Here is a 22,262-nt window from a genome sequence, read left to right on the forward strand (position 1 = left end):
CAGCCCAGTCAGTCTGGAGAGTATTTTATGACTGAGTTATAAACCCTCTGAAAAACAGCTTTTATAATGAAAATGCTGACACAGTCTTCAGTGTAGTGACAGCAATGTCATTGGTTTAAATTGAACTTGTTTTGTCAACCCCAAAGCACTTAAATAAAACTCCATCTAAAACCCCCATGAAAACTGTCTATGATAAAACACTTTTAAACAGGTTTGCAGATCAGGTATTAAATTTAATTCTCTTTAAAAAAAATATGAAGAATGCAAACACCCCACAAAAAGAAGTAATAATAATAATAAGCTAGCAGGATTTCTTCTTATTTTTTTGGCAAGAGGAAGACTGATGGGAAGCTGAATACACTTAGACGTCTTTTAGTTCAAAAGCAACAAGAATGCTCACTACCACCCAAAATTGACATGGTACCCACATTTAATACTGCTCACACTCTGCTCATAACTTTTTGGGGGCAGTTTTCTTAACCCTCGAAAGCAACAGTGCAGCTTCTAATTACACATGGCTTTGCAGCAAAGAAATGCAAGGCAGCTCAAAGGCTCAGAAGAATATTAAAGAAAATGAGCAGCTTTACTTAGCTGCCATTTTATATTATCGTATGTCAAAAAAAAAACACCCACAACCTTGCCAGCTTGGTCCCATATGCTATTTCTTTCAAATTACCATGCTATAACCGTGCTAGCTTGAAGTTGTAGGGATCAGAGCATTACACTACTAAGTGGACTTTAAAATCCTACCGCAAACGCTAACTTCCCTTTTTAACAGCTCCATCAACAACAGCCTGAGTGTCTCCACTACCAATCCCCATGTCAATACAGTGTTACTTTAATGACAGTGACCTTGTGTGGCTCTTTGAGCATCTTTTTCACCTTTTTTGAGACATTTTTCTAAGCCACTGTCCTTGCTTTCATCATTTAACACATCACTCAGAACACTTCAATAAAACATAGCGATCATGTTGAAGAGAGGTCTCAGAGGACCAGATGACATACCAATTAACAAAGCACACAGAACCAAATTGTTTTGTACATCTGGTTCAGAAGGCATTCGTGGAAAGTGAGAGAGTAAAAAAAAAAAAAAAAAAAAGTTGAGAAGGTTTGAAAGAGGAGAAAAAAATGCAAATGAAAGGAGTTTTCCTAATGCTGGATAGGATGTGAAATTCATCCTTTAAATCAAACTCATGACCAGCTGGGTTGCCTAATAATAAACCCAAATCAAGCTTTAAATGTCTTGGTCTATGTGGAAAATCATCAAACTGCTGCTGCGCATGGAACCACATCCTTTATTCAGCAAAGGAACCGGTAAATACTCGCTCCATATAGCTTTGCATTTATATCACTCTATTCCACTGTGAATCAGAATGAACACCACAGTCAAGTATTGATGTCATACAGCCTCATTTTAGCCCTTTGTCAGACACATTCATTTACAGAGCGTGAGTACATTCTGAATCTCTCCCAAAATTGTGAGGACTCTCCAGTATCACAAAGCCATTGAAATCTGCAGTAAAACAAATTAACAGCACTGCATCCCCTGTGACACTTGAAAGTATGTCATTATCATATATTCCGAGTTAGCCTCAGACTTGGAAGAAGATTTACAAGATCTGAATACAGTGATTCAGCATTAAATAGTTTCAATTTGGTTAAAGCCTATTTGGCAAGGAATTTATTGTTTGAAAACATGAGAACAGTCCTCGAGAAATTTCAGGCTACAAAATATGAAATTTGCTTAGATGCAGAGCGCCAGCACCAAGACAACTTCACTTCTACCTGATCTTCTGCTAAAAACATCAGTTGCACTTCACTAAAAGGTATATCCTGCTTCACCACTGTATTTAGTAGAGGAGAAGGGAACAGCACCTACACTTTTCTGTAGTTGTACCGCACTTTTGTCAGGCTGCATGAGAGAAACAATGCAGGCCATCAGTGGTTTGAATGAACTGTTTTTTAAGAAGAAATGATCAAAAATGATCTCTGCCTGTAATGGTGCTCATCATCCCTATCCCTAGTGCACTGATAGCAGCAAACAGAGCAGAGCTTGTCCAGCATTCATGCTGCCATTGGGACCTGTCTTTGCTCCAAGTACAGTGAAGTTCTTTCACAACACTCTTCTGGGGTTGAAAAAGTCTCCCGAGAGCATCCTGTGAGTGCTGACAAGGCTACAAGGATTTGGGGCCACAGCTGGCTTGTTTGTGACTGGCCTGGCCCAGCATGAATGAGGCTAGGAAATACATACACCCTGCTGTCATCACCAGAGCAGAGCAACCTGTCCCTTCTCCTGGACCACACCAAGCCAGATCTGATTTTATTTGTCAAGACGCTATCACAGCAGAGGCATTTCTACTCAACTTACACAGTCAAGGTTATCTTCCCTCTAACAATCATCCATTCTATAAGTCCTTGAAATTTACGTTTTTAAAAAATATTATGAGTTGCAAGCAAAAACAACAACCCACCTTTCACTTAAATCACAACTAGCCTTGCTCTCACCAAACTTACAGAAAGTACAGGTTCTCCCAGATTTCTATATTTATGATTGCATTCTCTTTGAACTGCTTCATTTTGACGAGACTTTTTCCAGTTTGAAACTATCTTTGTAAGAAACCCTTCTAAGAGCTTGTGAACACTTCAAATCAAACACTTGAGTTAATCATACCAGGAGAGGTTCACACCGTTGTGCAAGGATTTCTGCTGAGATTTTGCAAAGGCATTAACCAGCTCAAACCTTGAATCTGCATAACCCTATTTCACCCCTAATAATACGACTCTCTATACTGGTTTATAACAACGAAATACAGAAATATTCATCTTTAATGCCAGAGGTGCAGAAAGCATGTAGCAGCATCCATGCACCAGGCCCAACTTTTAACTCTCAGGTGGAGTTTTGATGGAAGGCTCAAGACTGTTGCACGGCTTGCGCAGAGGCTCTCTGTATCTTACTGAACTCTGTAAGAACAAATCCATTCTAAAAACAGCCAAGAATTTTAGCAAGAGTTAAAGGCATGCATATATAAAAGAGCAGATAAAGACTATGTTAAAATATTTTGATGTTAGCTTTCATTTGATTCTTCCAACGTGCACAAATAAATGACAGATATTTGCATACCTCCATGAAGGAAATCCCTAAACTCCAAACGTCCGAATGAATCCCATACTGCTCTCCTGAAATCCGCTCAGGCTGCAAAGAGATGGAAAGAAACATCTTGAGCCTAGTGAATAAACACATCTACTTCTTACACAAAAGCTAATCCAGGGCAAACAAATCAACTGAGAAAGTGCAAAGAATCAAAGCTCACCAGGAAAGCTGGCAGAGAGCAAACACACCACTCAAACGTATTTTATTTCTTTATTTTTGCCTCGCTTTGGCAAGAGCAAAGGACTTGGGTATGCTGAGCCTCGTGGCCATGCATTGCAAAGTTGGCCTTGGCATTTGTGCTTGGGCCGCTTCATCCAACAAAAAAAGCCAGAGACGTGCACATGCGCAGCAGCACACAAGGTCAAGCTGTAAGAGTCCATCAGGGGCACACATCTATTTCTACGCTCAGGCACAGCAGTGAGGTAGGCAAGGAAAACAAATTCCTCGTGTTGAGTCCACGGGTTGGGCAGTAACCATGGTTTAAAAGGCAAAGTTACTGAAGCCAAAATAATCAATGAAGTCGCGTGCTGGCAATTTTATTTTACATATTTTTAACTTCATTTTTGACCCACAGAAAAAAGACTTGCCTCAAAACTATTAATAGCAGGTTTAATGCCTCATGAAATAGAATGCTGTAAAATATAACTGCTAGTTTTTACTTGAAAGCTACAATTTCAGCATTTCCAAGGTCAAGTACAGCATGAAATGTAACAATAAAAGGCTCCATGAGACTTCTCTCCCCACTGTGCTGTTAATGCACCTGTCTAGCCCAACCACCTACACAGCACTGGCTGTATTTTTAGTCTTTAATAATCCAGAGACCTTTTTTAGAAAACAAACTCCCAAATTAGTGCCAGTCCAATGTGTTTTCAGATGTTTACTCTGCACTGCTAATCCCAGGTCAAGAGCTTTTATTGCAGCCTGACTGTTAAGTAAAAGCAGCGCTGCCCAGTGCAGAAGGGTAGCCTTCAAATGACATAACCTAAAAAAAAAAAAAACGGATAAAAAAATGAAACTGGAACGGAATTTTTTTGATGGAGCCACCAAAAATTGTGGTGGTTGTTTTTTTGGTTTTAAATTTTATTTTTATTATTAAAGCACATCACAGTGAGCCTCCAGATAAGGTGGAACCACCAGCCCAACCGAGCCCGTGCCGAGGATGCTCGCTGAGCTTTGTGGTGCCAGCGAGGCCCCAGCCCCTAGAGCCACCGAGCCAGATGTACAGCTCCAGGGGAGCTCAAGTTTTAAACACCACCTCACACACAGAACTGATGTATTCACAGAAGATAGTGGCAAGTAAATCATTTGCACATTTAAACACCAAAGCTTATGACCTTCAATATATTTTGATGACTACATTATACATTTGATGATGACAAACTATGAATTTAGTGAGCAAAACAATTTTAACACAAGAAATTAGATCAAATACGTTTCAGCTTAAACTTCTTTTTCAATTTATAGATGAATGTATCACAGTCATCCATAAAGAAGAAGAGAAGAAGTAATTTATTTAATGCACACCTGGGAAAGAGATCAGTAATCTTGACTTGTACACTAAAAGCATAATACAATTTAATTATTAGATCTGCTTAAACCACACTAAGACTAAGAGTGGTGTGGGAGAAGTTGATTAATTTGAAGCTGTTTATTTGTTTGAATCACTATATTCTAGTTATTTTACAGCACAGAGACACAGAAATCAGCAGGCTTACTAGCAAATGTGGTAATATATATGACCAGATTTAAAAATACATATATATTTTTATGCACGTAATATTCTGATCACAAAGGATAGCCCAAGTCTCTCTAGGATGGTGGCACGAGTGTTTCAGAAGCCACATAATGAGTACACCTTGACTAGAAAAGCTTTTAGCAAATAAATGGACACCCTGGGATGCTTTCTCCTCACAAGAAAGTAAGAAAAAATACCTGAAAGCGATTAAAGGTCATGGATTTCTCTCTCCTATTTTCTGAGGTTTGAAAAACACAAGTATAGACCATTTTGTATTGCTGTTTGCATTTTGCATTTTTTTTCCTTTTTTAAACAATCTGAATACTGATTTTTTCCTCATCAACATTATAACATACGTAGTTTGTTAAAAAAGAACTGAAGTGACCAAAAATAAAAGACAATTATTTAATGCTTCAGTTTAGAGTGTTATTTAAGTTTCCACCTCTGCTAAACAAAGAACCAAAATTATTCTAATTAATCTGACTAATGAAAAACACAGCTAACTTTTGTACAACAGGCATTCTCTGGTGACTAAAATTTATACAGAAAAGTGAAATGCACTGATGGCTTCTTATGTATGGTATGAACATCACCCAGTTTAGTGGCCTGGTATTATTATGGTGGACTGGCTCTCTTTGTTCCCTGCTGTTGCAATGCATTAAAGACACCTGAAATATATGAAAGAAACACTTTTCCTGTGTTACTCTTCCATATCAGCAAGACCTGTAGCTGTCAGAGAGCTGTTAGGTGAGCGCAGGTAGGAAAGGAGCTGTTTTGTGACATGCAATTATGCTGAGAGTGGGGGGAGAGGAAGTTTGAGCATCGATTTAGAATATGTCCTCCATTACATAGAGCAAGACTGAACAAATACTTCTATTTAAATGTTATTCCTACATAAATCCACTTACCGCCATATAAGCATTTGTTCCAACATACGTCTTGGCTATAGAATTCACCAGCTATCAGACAAAACAGTCTGTTAGAACAATATAAAGATAATGTGGAAATAAAATGGGCAATTATTCCTCATTTAACCTACAATCATCATTCCTATAAATCAACTAAAAATTATGGAAAAGGGAACAAATTTATCTGCGAAGGCATTAAAAATGATTAAATCTCCCTTTTGTTTCGAATGAGAGTTCCAATTTAAACAAGCGCTGCATTATGGTTTATGGCAGATAACCTTAAACAATTCTGTTAAACAGGATGCTTAGCGCTTTAGTACCCCAAACTAGTCTGATATAAAAAGTCAATTTGAAGTAGGATTGAACGCGCTCATTTTTCAGTCAGCTGGCTCAAGATGTGAATAAAGCCACATTCATCTCTTGAATGCAATGAGCACTAAATACGCTGGAGGGACAACAGGCTCTGACAAGTTATAATACCAGGCTGACCTTCTCTTTGGTCCTCGTGTTTGGCTGAGAGTAAAGGTGCTGAAATTCAAATCAACATCACAGCAAGCTCATGGGTCACTATCAGAGAAGTTCTCCAGGGAGGCCCAAAATGGAAATTAATTAAAATTTGTGCTGCACATTGTAAAAGCCCACCACTATTGTTACTCCCAATATTAATTTTTATTGTGGGCCAGTTGGGCTCCCCAGACGCATCTCTCGTTCTGCCCTCCCTTTTGTCTGGCCAAAACGCTTTCATATCAAAGCTGCATATCAATGAAGTTTGCTATTCGTAAGTAGTAATTACAATATCAGCAGTTTTTACTGTCATTAAACAATGAACAATCATATTCAGATGAAGAAAAGTCGCCCAGAGATTAAAAATGAATAGCACTCTCCCAGCAGAGGGGAGCTTGCTGGGGCCGCCCGCCTGGCGCCAGGTGATTTGGGCAGCAGGGAGCAGGAGGATATCTGAGGGGGCATTACCTGGGTGCTCACCCCGAAGTCACACAGCTTCACCTGCCCTCGTGTGTTCACCAGCATATTTGATGGCTTCACGTCTGTTGGGACAAAACCAGATTTCATTTACGTTATCCTGGATAACGCACGTACGGAGATCGTAACGAGTATTGGCATGGTAGATTTTAATAGAATCGTCGGCACAATAATCATTAGCGTGATAGATTTTAATAGAAAATATTTCAAAGATACATTTCAAATGCAAGCTCTGGTTGGTAACAGTCATTAGCACAGGTGACATTACATCTACTGCAGGTGACACCAATCTAGGAGGAGCAGCAAGGGCGCTGAAGGATGGGATCCAGAATTCAAAGAGATCTTGACAAATTCGCAAATGAGACTGAAATAATATTCAATAGGGACAATAGGGACAAGTGGAAGTGCTGCATTTAGACAGGGATTAATCGACTGCATAAATACCAGATAACCCAACTGCCTGGGGCGGAGGCTGGAGCAGGGCTGTGAAGAAGGACCTGCAGGTTGTGGAGGAGACAGGGAGGGGACAGACTGCAAGCTCTCAGATCCAGGAAATTCTGATACAAAGAAGTGGAAGGGAACAACTTGTGTTTCAGAGGATGAATAAGCTAAAACCCACCGGAGGGTATGTTAATTTATTTTATTTTATTTAACATTTTTTTTTTTTAAGGTTTATGTAGGAAATAAGCCACATGCGAGTCAAAAAACTAAACCCCAAGATTTCCTAGAAAAAAGCCGCTACCTCCAGACAATTTAGGAAAACAGTGCTAAGTAACAAACACCAGCATGTAGGAACACAAAGCACAAACACGTCCAAGCCTCCTGCTGCCACGGCAAGGTGCCCGTTGCAGCTCTGCCCTTTTGCACAGCCCTGTTTGAAGGTATGGGCTACCACCTCCACAGCTCCTACTGCACAAACAGGCTCTAATCTCCCCGTTTCGGAGCTTTTACAGAGGCTGGCTGCCAGCAACGCGTTAAAATGATTGCTAATTCCGCTCCTGCGCATAAAACTTCACCACGCGCCATAAAGACAGATTGCAAGTGCAAAGATGTTATCGCTGACCCCCTCCGATGTCAAAAGGAGTCGGTAGGCTTCTGATGCATACTGTAAAATCAATGTGCAGATAAAGTGCTAAACACCCAGCCTAACTGTATGGCAGGAGACGTTGAGCATCCTTCTGTGCCAGGGCTGCCAGTGGGAAGGCGAAATGGGTGCGATACGGCCGGGCTCGGGAAGATGAGAGCGCAGTGCCTCAGCCTCATCGCTGCTTTCTTCTGTCATTACGGATTAAAAGCACTAGCTTGTGTCGTTGCCTTCTTTAAAAGTGAACACTAGTTGGGTGCAGATGGATGAAACCCAACTAGAAAGGAACCTAATTTTGTTTATCATTAAGTTTGCCTTTCTTTAGCAGATGTCTTCTGGTACCACAGTAGCTGGCTTAATTTGTCTCTGTAATGTAAAAATGTATAACCTCAATTAACAAGCTGATTAAACGCTTTCCTATACTTGAGCTAAAAATCCAGTTTAGAAAGGGGGAGCATTCAATAACACTTTATACGGCTTAACTGAGTCTGTGTGTTTCAGTCAGGCATCGATACCGGCAGTGCATTTTGCAATTCCGCCCTAAAGCCAGAAGAAAAATCAGTCCCAAGCTCTTCACCATGTTACAGCATCAACAAAAGTAAGTTTGGGTACCATGACCTCTGTTTCAACTTTAGAAATCCAATCTGTATGCTGCATTTTTATGGGATTTTTACCTACTCCCCCTACCCCGGGTGACGAGACAAAATACTGCCTGAGAGCAATCCATGCACCAAATCCATCACATGCTTCCCAGCATTTTAGGAATATTTTGTTCTAATGAAAACTTTGGGAAGACTCCGGCATTTGCTTCTGGCAACCACTCAGCAGCACACTCCTCTCTGGAGCCAAGTGGCTTTGCTAAGTTCAGTGAGACACGCACTGCACATCAGCGGGCCCCATCCTGCACCCCGACACCGCAAGCAGCAGCCCTGCCAAACCCCCAGGGCTACCCAGGCACCGTGCTTGTGCAGTTGCTGAAATTACAGAAAATACAGGACGTGCTGACGTGCTGAATTATGAGTCCAGCTGTTTACTGTACTAACATTTTTAAATGAAAATTGCAGTATAAGAATGGGTCCTTGCTTTTCATACTAAAGGATCTAACAAAAATAATCAGCGACAAACTGAATGCAAGCAATGCTTTGCTACAGTATGGCTGGAAATAGGTTAATGAGATCAGGACTGGAACACCAGTATTTTTTGACGAGGCAAAAATCCATTCACTCTGCTCAGCGAGGGGCCTGGGCGGACAGAAGGAAGATCTGAGCACAAAACCCCACGGCTGCCCAGCACGCCGTGCTGAGGAGCACGCACACAGCCCAGTGTTCGTTTTATAGGGACTCAGTTGGGTACGTGTCATGAGCCCGGAAAAGAGACAGGATGTTCTCCAAGTCCCTGTTCCCCTAACGTGACCTACCTGGGGGAAGCCACCACTGCAGATTTGTCCCCTGTCCCATCAGGGCTGCCCAGCTCCACTGAGGCATCAGCACCGAGGCTCCCTCCAGCCATCGCCTCGTGCCATGGGGGCTCTGCAGCCCCCCTCGCCCCTTCCCTAGTGTCACACCCCACGTGGCAGCAAGCTGATATAATTTAAACCCATCTTTCATTCATTAAGCGTTGCTTGATCCCCAAATCCTTCCAAAACTTAAAAAAAAAATCCCCCCCGAAATAATAAATAAGGCAATTGGCAACCAGCCTGTAAAGGAACCAAACGCAGGTTAGGGATTCTGCTGAGCAAGCTGCAGCAAAATGAGCACTGCTAAGAACAAATACTATTTGTCTTTGCAGCACAAATTAAATAGCACTACAAATGGAGAATTTAAGCAAATATTTGCTATAAATTCCAATGGTTGTGTTGGTTTCCTCCAGAAAAAAAAAAAAAAAAAAAAAAGGAAGTGACAACCCTAGATAAAACTGTCACTTCGGAAAGTGTCTCATATTGAAAGTAGGGAGGAAAAAAATCACCCCATCAGGAAATTAGCCTTTTTGTTCATAAACTGCTTCAGTTAATGGGTTAAATATTTTTTGGTTTTGGAAAACAAATGTGCATAAATAATGTTCTGCACCATCTGCTTGTGATTAATATTACTGTTTAGAAGTGAAAGAATTTAAACAAGAGCCAAAAGGGGTCATTATGCTCCCATTACCAGTGCTTGCTTAATACAAATGATTTCTATGAAGCATCATTATGGAGGATGAACAAGTTCTCTTTATGATCTAAGTCGTTTCACCTCTCTGCAGATAAATGGGACCTCCAAGCTCTTACTTACCAGTAAACAGAACTGTCAGAGGTTCAGCTTTCTGAACACCAAACATTTCAGTCATCTTGGTTTATTGAAAAGCGAACAGATTAATGATTGTAGGGCGAAAAACAGATTTCTAAAAGCTGTCTCTTGACTTCTTCTGTGATTTAAAAATATAAGACTGCAATATTCTAGGTTCAAGGGAGAGGAGATACAAAAGAGATTTTAGCTGCTCACAGAACATGACTATTAACAAAGTGAAGCCGCTGGGAGAATGACAGAATTTTCTTGCCCAAATGACCTCACCAGCATGCTTCTTGCAGAGGTCATGATCATTATTACTATTATTATTTTGAAATAAACATAATAGTTCATGAGTGTGCAGCTATGTGCTTAGCTACACACACATATATAGGTGTGTACATATATGCACACACACACACGCCCTATTATCTTTGTTTGCACTTCATTATATGTAACACTAAAGCCGATTAATTCTCACAAAGCTAAGAAGTGTGACGGGGGAGCGACTGGATGTCTTTGGTGAGATCTTCTGCAAACTGCAGCTCCTGCTGAGAAGACAGAACACTGATGTCCACCGTGCCCGTCCCTACCTGGCAGCCCTCCTCCAGCTCGCTTAAAACAAAACAAAGGAGGGTTTGAAAACACTTCTGTGGGAATAAGGTGGGAAGAGAGCATCTGGGTGATGCAGGAATCTCCCACAGACTGCCATGCAACCAGCAGGCAGTCCAGGAAGGTCTACAGATCAGCTCTGCCCAACCTCATGCATCACAAACCAGAAAACACTTCCCACAAAGCTCTGACACAAAATCTCCTCAGAAACCAGTCCCAAGACCAGTGCAACATATACCAGTCCCTAGTATGTACACACTGATGCATACAAATACAGATCAGTACAATTAAACACAAGTGGGTAACATTTATTTCAAACATTTCTTTTAATAAGAAGGTGTGAACTGAGGAAAGCATACTAGATTAAATGCATACGGTCTATACTTATTCTTGAACTTAACAGATTTTGGTTCGTCTTTATACAAACTTTGACTTTGTACATGATTAGACTTGTTTAATTGCTAATTCTGTTTTAAATCTAAGTTAATTTCTCATTACCCTTCCATTTCTACTTCTTATCCTCTGGGGAAAAGAGCACACTTATCATTGGGACATTCTCACATCTTCCAAAGAAGTGGTGTAGGTGTTAATCTTTTGTTTACGTTTGATGTGGGTGTGATGACTATGACTACAGCTTTGCGTTTATTAATATGCACGGCTATCACCTCATTAGTTGCAAGGTATGTTTTGAAGTTAAGCTGTAATATTTGCTGAAATGTCTGATCTGGAATAAAAGACTTGTTCATTGTGTTTCCTTTGCTTTAATCCATGCTCTAGTCACAAATCTGTCGTTTGCTGCACTGCATTGCACAGCTTCTTCACGATGATTGCTTCTGCACCTTAGTTATCACCACCACAGAAATTCTTGACTTCTTAGCCTGTACGAGCTTCCCACACAGCCTGCTTTACATGTGACAGCAAGGAAGTCAGGGTTACATTTTCTTTCATTTACCTCTGATGCATTAAAACCAGTAGGCGGCTGAAGGAGATTACCCCCGAGAAACCACCATCTTCCTGGCACTGCATTGCTCTGTCCCCTGCTCTGCTCTGTACCTTGCATTAACTGTTTTATATCAAAGCACACACACACACATAAACATGTGTGTGTACTGAACAAACAAGCCCCTGAAGAACCCAGTAACAGACCAAGGCCAGAAAACTCTGAATTGTTTTTGTTTTTTAAAAAAGGATCAATTTCTGCACTTTTCTTTAGCCAACAGTAAGGACCATACATAATTTACAACAGAAACAATAAAACGTTACAGGTAGGGTATTTATGCTTGACCACAGTGCTCGCTCCAAATTGTATTCAGAAGGTGGCTACAGTCTCTATTGAAAAAGATTCAAAAGAGAAGAAATTTCAAACCACCTTTTCCTTTCTGGGGGCTATAAAAGCACGGTAAGGACTGTGCTGCCTACTCAGAGTGACACCCAGCCACGGATGTTCCAGATACTTTTTCTTTTCTTTTTATCCTGACATTTGCTGTGGCAGCTGTGGCATCTAGATTGTACATCCTCTTGCTCGGAGTAGATGGAGCTGTTATATCTCAGCATCTGGCAACATTCAGGCTAATAGATTAAATGTTTAAACCACCATCAGAAACACAAGGCCTCACTTCATGGGCTCCCAAATGGATGAAGAACTAAAGGACATCTGAGCCTAAGCTCCAAGGTGGGGCAGGACTTCAATACCTACTGCTAATTAGCATTTCCTATTAATTTGTTCTTCTCACCCAAAGCACAGACTTCTGGATGCCTCTCCGGAGGTGCCCAGCTCCTTGCACAGACCACACCAGGACACGCGGCACCTCACCCAGGCATTTCCCAGCACCTCCCCAAAACCTGGCACCTGCTTCTCAGCCACTCCAAAACTCCCCAGAGGAAAGGGCCTTACCTATTTGGTTCCCAACTTAAGATTTTCTACTTGTCTCCCTACTTCCACTTCTCTTTCAATCACAAATGATGTCGGTTACTGCATGCTCCAACTGTGCACAGGGGCTGAGTGAGCAGATGGGTTAAATTAAACAGTATTGTTAGCGACATTAGGAGCCGGAGCTGTTACTTTCAGACACTTTAGAAACATTATAAATGTAATGAGTTTCTCCTTCTCTTTTTTATTTGGGGAGCGGAGTGGAGGGGAAAGGGCTTCTTTGTTCTTTAAACATCATTTTCCACTGCTTTCAGAACTGACATTGGTTTTTGAAGTTCTAGAGTATTTCACCACAAAAAACAATGTATTTTAAACAAAATCTAAAAACACTAAAAGCAAGAAATACATGAGAAGCTAAAAAACCAAACCAAATGAAAAACCAAGGTAACTTCAGAAAGCAGAACAAACAGTGAAAACCTAAAAATGGTCTGTTATGCCCAAGCAGGTTTAAAGTTTCTTTAATTACACATGACCATCTTAAGGACAACAGGTGACAATTTTAGATGTGAGACTAGCAATGAATGTGGATGCCGTGTGAGATTTCTGAAGAACAGAAGAAAATTCATTACCTGCCTTCTAGTTTCAAAGGTAGTCAAGCATTTAATGATCCTTGCTGATTGTGAAAATTCCACTTGGCACCTGTTTGCAACCCTAAGCATCTAAATCTCTACAAAATTCATTCCTCTCTTTAGTCTATCGTATACAGGGAAGGACAATAAAAGAGAACAGCAGTAAAAATATTTTATCAAAGAATCTGCAAGGCTAATGAGTAAGATGCATTCTGCTTAACTCTACTGGAATCAAACCAGATGTTAGTTTGGTCTACTGTCTCTGCTGAAAGTGTTGTTAAAATAAAATAATGTGGTATTTCACTGAAAAACTGACAACATCTGTTACTCACCTCTGTGTAAAATCTTTAGACTCCATAAATAGGTAAGGCCTTTCACAACCTGTATTCAAGAGAAAGAACAATAATACATATTAGAGAGTCCTGGTACAAAACGCTACAAATCTCATCTGGCAGGAGTTGTTAAAGACCCGACATCCAATGAAGAGTGGAGTCAGGACCATGAAAACGGGAGACAAAACACCTCCTCCAAAAAATTACAGCCACAGATGAACCTCTGATGGAAACTTGCTGCAGATTACATGACAGTAGGTTCTTTGGGAACATGTGAATAAACTTCTACCTAGGTTGTCTTGAAACAAAAGTAAACCAATGAAATTAAAGGTCAGAAAACAAAAACAAAATCTACCATCATGTTTTACTGCCTTTCTTTTATTTGCCCTAGCCCCCAACATTTGCTGCATCTACACTTTCTCCCTTCCTTACTTACCATGTTTTTTACTTATTCCATGCAAATGCCGAACATTTCTTCCTCAACTGCATAAATTATCTTATTCTTCATACTACTTATGGACCAAACATGAACCTTACTGAAGGTTTTGGTTCTGTAACGTAACTAAACCCCAATACTTCTTGCACTTTTAACACTACTTTTTTTTTTTCTTAGATTTACTTTTCCTAGGAGCCCAGAAAACTAACAAGATTCAACAAACTCTGTTTACTTTTTACCCAAACTATCTCTGCTGTCCCAGCCAGCCTTTTTAATACAGCAAAGCTTTTTTTTTTTTTTTTTTTACAAAGTTTCTATCTATGAGATGACATTTCATTCATTTTCCTGAGACACTTCTCTTTGTGCACCTCCAGAACAATAAAGCATTGCTGACATTTGTAAAGTTGTCTGAATTTTTCAGACAAAACAATTACATTCTTTTCATTGTCCGAGTAGACTGAAATGAAATTACTTCTGTTACAGTGATCAAGCAGAAGCGCTAAAAACATTGTACTGTGTGAAAGCAGATAGCATAGTAATTTTCAGCCTTCCTATTGGATTAGAAACTCATTTTTAAATTTATTCTGTAACCAAAAACAACATAAGAGAAATCTGAAGCTCTTTTGTAAACCAAATAATGATTCTGGATCCCCCAGTAAATTGCTCTAGATGGCAATTCCTCAGTGTTAAACTCACACTCCGTACCCAACTATCTCATGGCCTCAGATGGTAATTACCTGTAACAAAAGGCCTTAGTCAAATTCTGTATGCCCTGCAGTGTGGCCTTGTTCACTTTAGCCTTTCAAAAATCAAAACAGGGGAATTCTACTTACACAGCATTTTGACATAAGAAAAAGGAGAAAAAAAGCATCGATGCAAAAAGGGGGATGCAACATTTCAGGTTTCCTCCAAAGGTAAAAGTAATTTTAGGTACACTAAGCTTCTTTGATTATTAAACATATATTTAGATTACTTAGCATCTTTGAAATCATTATAAATTAATTTATTTTAAAGCGTGTATTCGTAAAAAAAAAAAAGAAACACTTCCTAGAGGGAAAAAAAAAATCAACAGCTGTGAGTTATTAAGTAGCTTTATTATGGAACATGTGCTGAATAAGCAGTTATAAGAGACAGTATCAACCCAACTCTCCTGTTCTGACTGTCTCAGCAACAGTGTACAAAGGAATAAAACGAGCTTTTCCCTTTATGTGGCATTGCAAATACGCACACAGAAGTCCCCCCGACAGACGAGCCTGGTGTAAAGTACCATTATTCACCTAACTTACATTTGCCCACCTCACGGAAGGGCTCTAAATATTAAATATTATCCTAAAACGGTGCTGGAACAGGGTATCTTTTGATTGAACATCTAGCAGGAATTATTGGTATTCAGTAAAGTGGGTTTTACAACAATGACTTGACAAAGCCTTGACACAAAAAGTACTTCCACCCGCTGTCAATCACTCACTCTCCTGACAGTTCAAGTGCACATCCTTTCAGGGAGAACTTCAATCAACATTAGCACTCAAAATACAGTGCACAATGTCACTGCTCAAGAAATTGAATTGAAAATAAATGCGTGAAGTGGCAAGCAAAGGTAGAACAGATTTTACATCGGCAGACCCAAATAAACAGGCAGCAGCACGAAAACAGGAGGAAGCACAGCACTTTGGGATTCCCAAGACACACTTTTCCCTTTGAAAATAAAACACCATGGCCCTCTGCACAAATAAAGGGCACAGAAAAGAAGCAAGATTTCACCTTCTTGTCAACACCATCTCATGCAGGCAACGAAGAGGAATTTTGTGACGAAGTCAGAGATCTCCCTGGTACCTAGGGGACTGAAGTCTCAGTACTATCTGCCTCTCTTACCGTGTTATCCCGCTCCTCAAAATGCAGTGCTTTGCCCCAAGATCTGGCAACTGCTTTCTTTGGAGGATTTCCTTTTACTGCCTTGCATTTTTTCTAGCATTCTGTCTTTCAGCATCAAACACACAACCGCCCAAAAGAAGACTATCGCACTTGACAATAAATTCCTACTATTTCAGCTTAAAAGCACATCGTCCACCACAACTGGTTCCTGCCGAGTCGGTGAGAGGAGTGTATGGAAAAGCAAGAAGGAGCAGACTGCCATGCACCTGCAGAGCCCTGCTCGAATACTTACAGCAGTACTGCAAGGAAATGAGTGAGGAACGGGTAACCGAGTACTCTTTGGGCCATGGCAAGTCAGGGTTGTCAAGAAAGGGATGTCTCTTAGGTAGTTCAGCCTGTGGAGATCAAGAATGGCAAGGAAATGACCTTGAATACAACTTGGTATTTAATTGAGCGAGTGGAGCACAGGGGCATCGCACTCCCTTTGCTGCGTGCGTTGAGCAGGCACAGATCTTGTTCTAGACCAGCTGGGATTGCCTGCGACGTTTGTGCTCATTGCTCTGAGCAGGACAATCGCTTTTAAGGGCTGCCAGTCCCATGCTTTTCATGGGGATTAAATTTGTGTAACAGGAAAGGAAGCAGGAAAATCATCAAGTCAGAGAGGAGAATACTGGGCCACTGCTAAATGTTTCCGCATCATCTTCCTCTGGCAATGGTTTCACTGAAAACTTCTACAAATATAACAAAAAGATTTTCTAATTAACAGATGAGCCGGTCACACATATTATTAAACAGCTTCTGTAGACTAATGCATTGTACATGTCTCCGGGGAATAAAAGACAAATGACTCTGTGTACACGGTGCAAGGAAGGTAAAAAGAAAATGCACAGACCGAAAAAACAGAGAGACCGTGGAAGCTCCAGATTTTGCCCACAGAATCCATGTAAGCTCTAGCTTTTGTCTGACATTCTCCTGCCCATCAGTACGTGATCAGAAGTCCTACAGGCTTTGGGTAATCTTCACAAGCTGTTTAGAGTGAAGATTATGGTGTCTATGCACAATACCTGGCAAAAAGGTGCCCAACCTACAAAATGGGCTGCTGGGCTCTACCGAAATGTCAGACACCAAGATGCAGGGTGGTCATTTGTGAAAACTTAAAGGAGCTACTCCTGCTGCTGCTGACAAATTATAGAGCTAACAAAAGCTCTCAGCGCCTCCTTCCAACAAGCCTACCATGCCAATTGAGCAAAAACTCAGCACCAGAGCAGAGGAAGCTGCCAGTGCTGGTTCAGCCTCAGCGCACCCCTTCTGTTACTGGGAAGCAGGAGGAAGGGGCGAGTTCCTCCTCTGAAGGCACCTGCTCCTTTGTTCACCTCTCTGCTGACCCCCTGGGCATGCTACAGACTGCTAAAACAGCAGATAAGACAACAATAAAAAAAGCTAAGTATCAATTCCCCGTCCATGTCAGGGAGTCATGCTCACTAACTAACAGACTTGTAAGGCGATGACCCTGTAGGTGAACAAATACATATATTTTTGTTCAAGACATAAAAGATGGGGCCGAAGCACCGCTGTTATGGACAAGTGAAAAACTGGCAGAGAACATCTTCGGCGTTCCGAGCTGGGCTGGCCTGGGAGGATGTGAGAGAGGACACAAAAATAATTAAATAAGTGATAAAGTAAGTTAGTGTGGATGTATTAATTACACTACATGAAGTGAGATAAGGAAAAGGAGAAGCGAGAACCATCTGAATAAATGCTCGAAGGCCCATCCCAGTATTATTACACAATACACATGCTACTTAGCATCAGGAATATGAGCAAGTTATCATTCATTGCTCCATAGGGAAGAAGAGATGAAACGTTTTTACTCTGAACTAAAGGTGAAAAGCATTCAAATTCCATAAGAAACTGCTAGGCTATATAATGAGCAGATTTGAAGCTACTTAGAGGAAACAGCATCAGAGAAGGATGTTCATCACCCTGGGCAGGCCACACAAATTAAGAGAAAGTAGAGCTGTGAATTACAATGAACAGAGACTAAATAGCTGCCTGTGTTGGATTAAAGGATTTAAATTGTCAGCTTGATGTATAATGAATGTGAAAACCCAGCACTTAATTAAATGGCACACGATAGAATAACTTTGTTATGCTTTAAACTGCTTAAGTTATCAAAGTATTCCTTATATTTAGCAATTGTTTAGCAGTATCTCTCCCCTGTGACAACCACTAAGACACTGGTCAATTACCTGGTGTTCAGTCTTGGCAAAACATGCCACTTTTTTTGTTTGTTGTTGCTGTTAGTATTCCATAAGCTGAGTTTTCAGTCACAACTAGTGAATCTCTAGCAAGACAAAGTCTCTGAATGCTGTTGAGGCTCAACAATGGCATACCAGGTGCTAGAAGGAGCCCACTGTCAACCCCTTGCTACCAAACCAAGACACCTGGGGCCGACAGCTCAGCCTGGATCACAGGTATCTCCCTGCTCACTGGGTCTCCAGCAACCACTGTTCATGTGTGGAGGGTTCCAGCTCAGGGGTGAGAGAGCAGCCAGTCCCCACGCAGCCTCTGTCAAGCTTTTGTGATGAACAAAAACTTCATCTGCCTTCTTCGCTGCCTTAAGGAGTACACCTACCACAGGGGGAAGACAGCAAGTGTGTTCTACCATTGCATTCTGATAACAGAAGATGACTTTATTTTTCAACCTGAAAAGCAAATCTTATCGAATTACTTTGTGCAGAGTGAGGACGGTTGGAATGGAAATAACACACAAGAATCAGCAGAAGTGGCAGACAAGGGATCAACATGAGGGCTAGGACAGCACTGCTGAATCAATTTTTAAAGAAACCACACATTACAGAAGGATTTGAAGGGTAAATAAAGGAGATGAAGAGGCCTGCTCCATCCTAAAAGGTTGATATGAAGAAACGTGGCCACACAGTTCTCCAGCAAAATCATGTATTTTTCTTATCCCGTTCAATTTATCACATCCTCTTACATTTTCTGAGCCTCTGGCAAACGTGTGTGTTAGTCACAGAACAGGATGATATCCTTAACCCCTGTTTGGCCTGGCAAAACCTTTCCAACAGTAAAGCAAGCACAGACGGAGCCAGTTATGACCCTGAACTCTGGTGGCAGCAGGCTGCTCTGCCTTCACAGACCTGCGTCCTTGTGAAGACAGGACAGTTAGGAGGAGCAATGAAGAGGATGGATACTTTCCTTTTACACACATACAATGAGGACAAGGTTTTTGGAGATGACTCAGTGTCCTAAGAGGGAACGTGCACACTCAAAGCAGGGATGTGTTATATGCACAATCAAAAACTAAAAGACAAAACCAAAGAAATACTTACAGCTACTGCTATTCTTCCTAGTACGTGTTCTGGAATTTTTCTATAAACATCCAAAGATCCCCCTGCAGGGACAAACAAAATGTGCTTAGGTAACATAAAATGAAATACTGCCCTAGATTTGAAGTCACAAGGGTTTTCTAGGCCTTGGTTATTAATAAAAAACCACCATCAATGATATAACAATAACTGTGTCAGAAATAACTGACCTTAAAAATCTACCAAACTGAGTAAATGCAGGAGACAGCATTCAGTTCTTTTTTTCACCCATGTTACTTACTTGTGCATGTAACACCAAAACTCGTTTTAGAAAACTTCCCAGCCGCAGGACACGATATTGAAATCGGAGAGCTTAAAACCTCTGGGCTTGGCATAGCTCCTTGGAGACTGACAAAACCATCAGAAAAAGCAACAGTATTCTACCCCAGTCCCCAAAACCTGGTGCTAATGTTAGGTGGTATCTGATGCACTGCTTAAAGTCAGCTTCTTCACGATGACAAAATCAGTGAAAGCTGGGCTGAGCCCTGCAGTTTGTGCCCACACCGATGTCTGAAAGACGAGGAGCTCTGGGGTGGGCAGTTAAGTTTTCCCAGTAAGTTCCAGTATGGGACAGAACCTACTACCTGGCAAAACCCTGTGCAGCCAGCCTCATATATTCATGGAGAAAGCAAGAAACCTAAGTCACGATTGTGCAGACATCCCTGAAAGGCTGTTTCCCTTATCTTCCACATAGGGAATTAATGACTATGCCAGTGTTAAAAATGTCCCTTGTGTGAAATACACGTTTTTGTGTAAGAAAGTGAATTTAAAATTGACTATTACAAAAGTCCAAGTAGAATGGCCAAAAGGAAAAAAAAAAAAAAAAAAAAAAGACAAGTAAATTACATGCAGAACGTATTACATGCAGCCTGCAAGAATGTATAGTCAACTCCAGGCTAGAGGTTCTCAGAAGTGCTTAGCACTGATCTGACTGCTCTTGGTGCAGCCTCTGGATTTTACTGATGACACCACTGGGAAAAGAGTTGGGCCAATACTCAGCAATTAGGAAAACTATACTTTGTACTTCGCTTATGGTTCAGTTTTTAAAAGTAAAACCCATTCATTCTGAAATGCTGCAATGCAAAGAAGTCACAAGGTCCTTGCACCAGACTTCAGCCTTAATTATACAATACCTTTTATTCTAATGATTTTTTCCCCATTGTCTTTATAGTCTTTGTATGTCAGAATATAGCATGTGTTTGTCTTCACTAATGTTGCTCTGATTCCAGGTCACCAAAATTACTATTTGTTCATTAAGTTTCATCTTTCAATTTATATTGTCTTATGTTTCCTGTGTATTGCAGTGAACCACAGTTCAAAAAGTAAATGGAACTACTATTTAACAGAAATAACAGGAAAAAGGCTATCGTAAGGTCAGGCAGTTTCTGCTAATACTTGCAACTTATCCTTAAATTTTGGACAAAAAGACCTACTCTCACATACCAATCTGCTAATTCTTGCTGTTACAGATGTTACTACAGGAAGTGCAGGTTGGAAAAAAAAAATAATTAAAAAAAAAATCTTTTTGCAGACAGCTGGAGAAATTTACCATTTTTCTATGGGGAAAAAAAAATAGCAAACGAACATTGTGGACAAGATTTCCACACCCAAATATAGGTTAGCTCCCAAATCTATATGTAGACATCACGGCACAGTCTGATAACCCGCACCTCTTGCTGTTTCTAAAGGGAATTTAATGAGTATTCAACAGCTTCAAGGAAGACAGGCTACAACGAAGTAAAAGACAGTGGTGCAATTCACCATCTTTAGTTACAAGAACATCAACTCTATCACAGACATAAGAGGGCAAAGATTAGAAAGCCTCATTTCCTATCTCTGCTGATCTGTATGATCACTTGGCAGGTGGAAGGGTAATCCAGGTCACTTCAACCTCTGTGCTTTGGTATTTGCAGAGCTGGTGTTACCTGTTTTTTTCTTGCTTCCACGTGTCAGGAGAGAGCCAACATGGCACAATATGCACACCTTTTTGTGTGTGTGTGTGCCCCTAAGACGTGAGTACCCCAAAAGAAGCAGATCTGCATCTAGGTAATTCACAAAGGAAATGCCCAGCTTTTGTAATATTATCAGTAGACTTTGCTAGTACAGGATACACCTGGGCAAACAGTCATGGGATTTTTCTAGATGACCCGGACTCTGAAAATACTACAAACTGGTCCATTAAAGTAAAAAGGGCCAAAAATTTGTCAAGGTTAAGGTTGTTCATCTGCAGGGTTAGAAAATATTTATCATCGTCACCTGCATCCTTCCCCATCCAAATCAAAACCCTGGAAAAAAAATTGGCAAGGTCCTTTTATTTGCATTTTGTTCTTCCTTTAGATGCTTGCCGTTGTTTTCTGCCAGAAGGAGCGCACAACATGAGGCAGATCAGAGGTCATCTCCAGCATAATTCCAAGTAATTTGTGCATGGTCAGTAAACACCATTGTCGTGCAACATCATGAGGGATGCATACCCTACAGGCTTAAGTATTTTCAGACAAGAATTTGGGACTGCAAGCATTTATGTCCATCATTTTGAAAAGTCTCTGAATTAGCAGGAGCAAACACACTCCAGGCAGATGCATGTTTTGGCATGAGCAGCTGCCTCCTTACTGCATGGGACTGATGCTTAACACAGGCTTGCAAATCCGAGTGCAATTGCAAGAAGAGCCCAGAGAAATGGCTAATGGTCACACAGCATGAGAGCACCAAAGAATTTAACTGGTGGGCTTTGGTGAATAAATAATACTTTCTCATCAAGCTTTGCAAATAATGGAAAATCTGAGAGGATCCCTCACGCTTGGGAAGGGGGCACAATGATCGTTGGAACAGAGGTAGCAAGTGTGAAAAGAGAGAAATAATAACAGACCATTTTAACAGGGGGGAAACAAAATGCACCATACAACCCTAAAGGGCTTTATCTGTAGTCCCCCATCAGAAAGAAAGAAGCTACTCAACAGTGTTTAATTTAATGGTGTGCATTTGGCTTTGTTTTTGTTTTT

The 22,262-nt window shown here is 40.7% G+C and overlaps 1 protein-coding gene across 5 annotated transcripts in view; it reads right to left on the bottom strand.

The window, feature by feature from the left end:
• The window catches only part of MAP2K5 (mitogen-activated protein kinase kinase 5), a 127,195-nt gene that overhangs the window by 57,504 nt on the left and 47,429 nt on the right, over positions 1 to 22,262 (bottom strand). For 3 of the 5 annotated variants that reach the window (XM_084532595.1, XM_084532593.1, XM_084532597.1), the window contains 5 exons: positions 19,228 to 19,289; positions 13,567 to 13,615; positions 6,767 to 6,840; positions 5,795 to 5,845; positions 3,122 to 3,193 (listed from right to left, as the gene is read on the bottom strand). In XM_084532595.1, coding sequence (XP_084388721.1) covers positions 3,122 to 3,193; positions 5,795 to 5,845; positions 6,767 to 6,840; positions 13,567 to 13,615; positions 19,228 to 19,289 — 308 coding nt within the window. The remainder of the gene's footprint in view (positions 1 to 3,121; positions 3,194 to 5,794; positions 5,846 to 6,766; positions 6,841 to 13,566; positions 13,616 to 19,227; positions 19,290 to 22,262) is intronic. The other 2 variants (XM_084532596.1, XM_084532594.1) reach the window with 1 other exon arrangement.

Source organism: Aythya ferina (genome assembly GCF_964211825.1).
Source record: "Aythya ferina genome assembly, chromosome: 11".
NCBI lineage: Eukaryota > Metazoa > Chordata > Aves > Anseriformes > Anatidae > Aythya > Aythya ferina.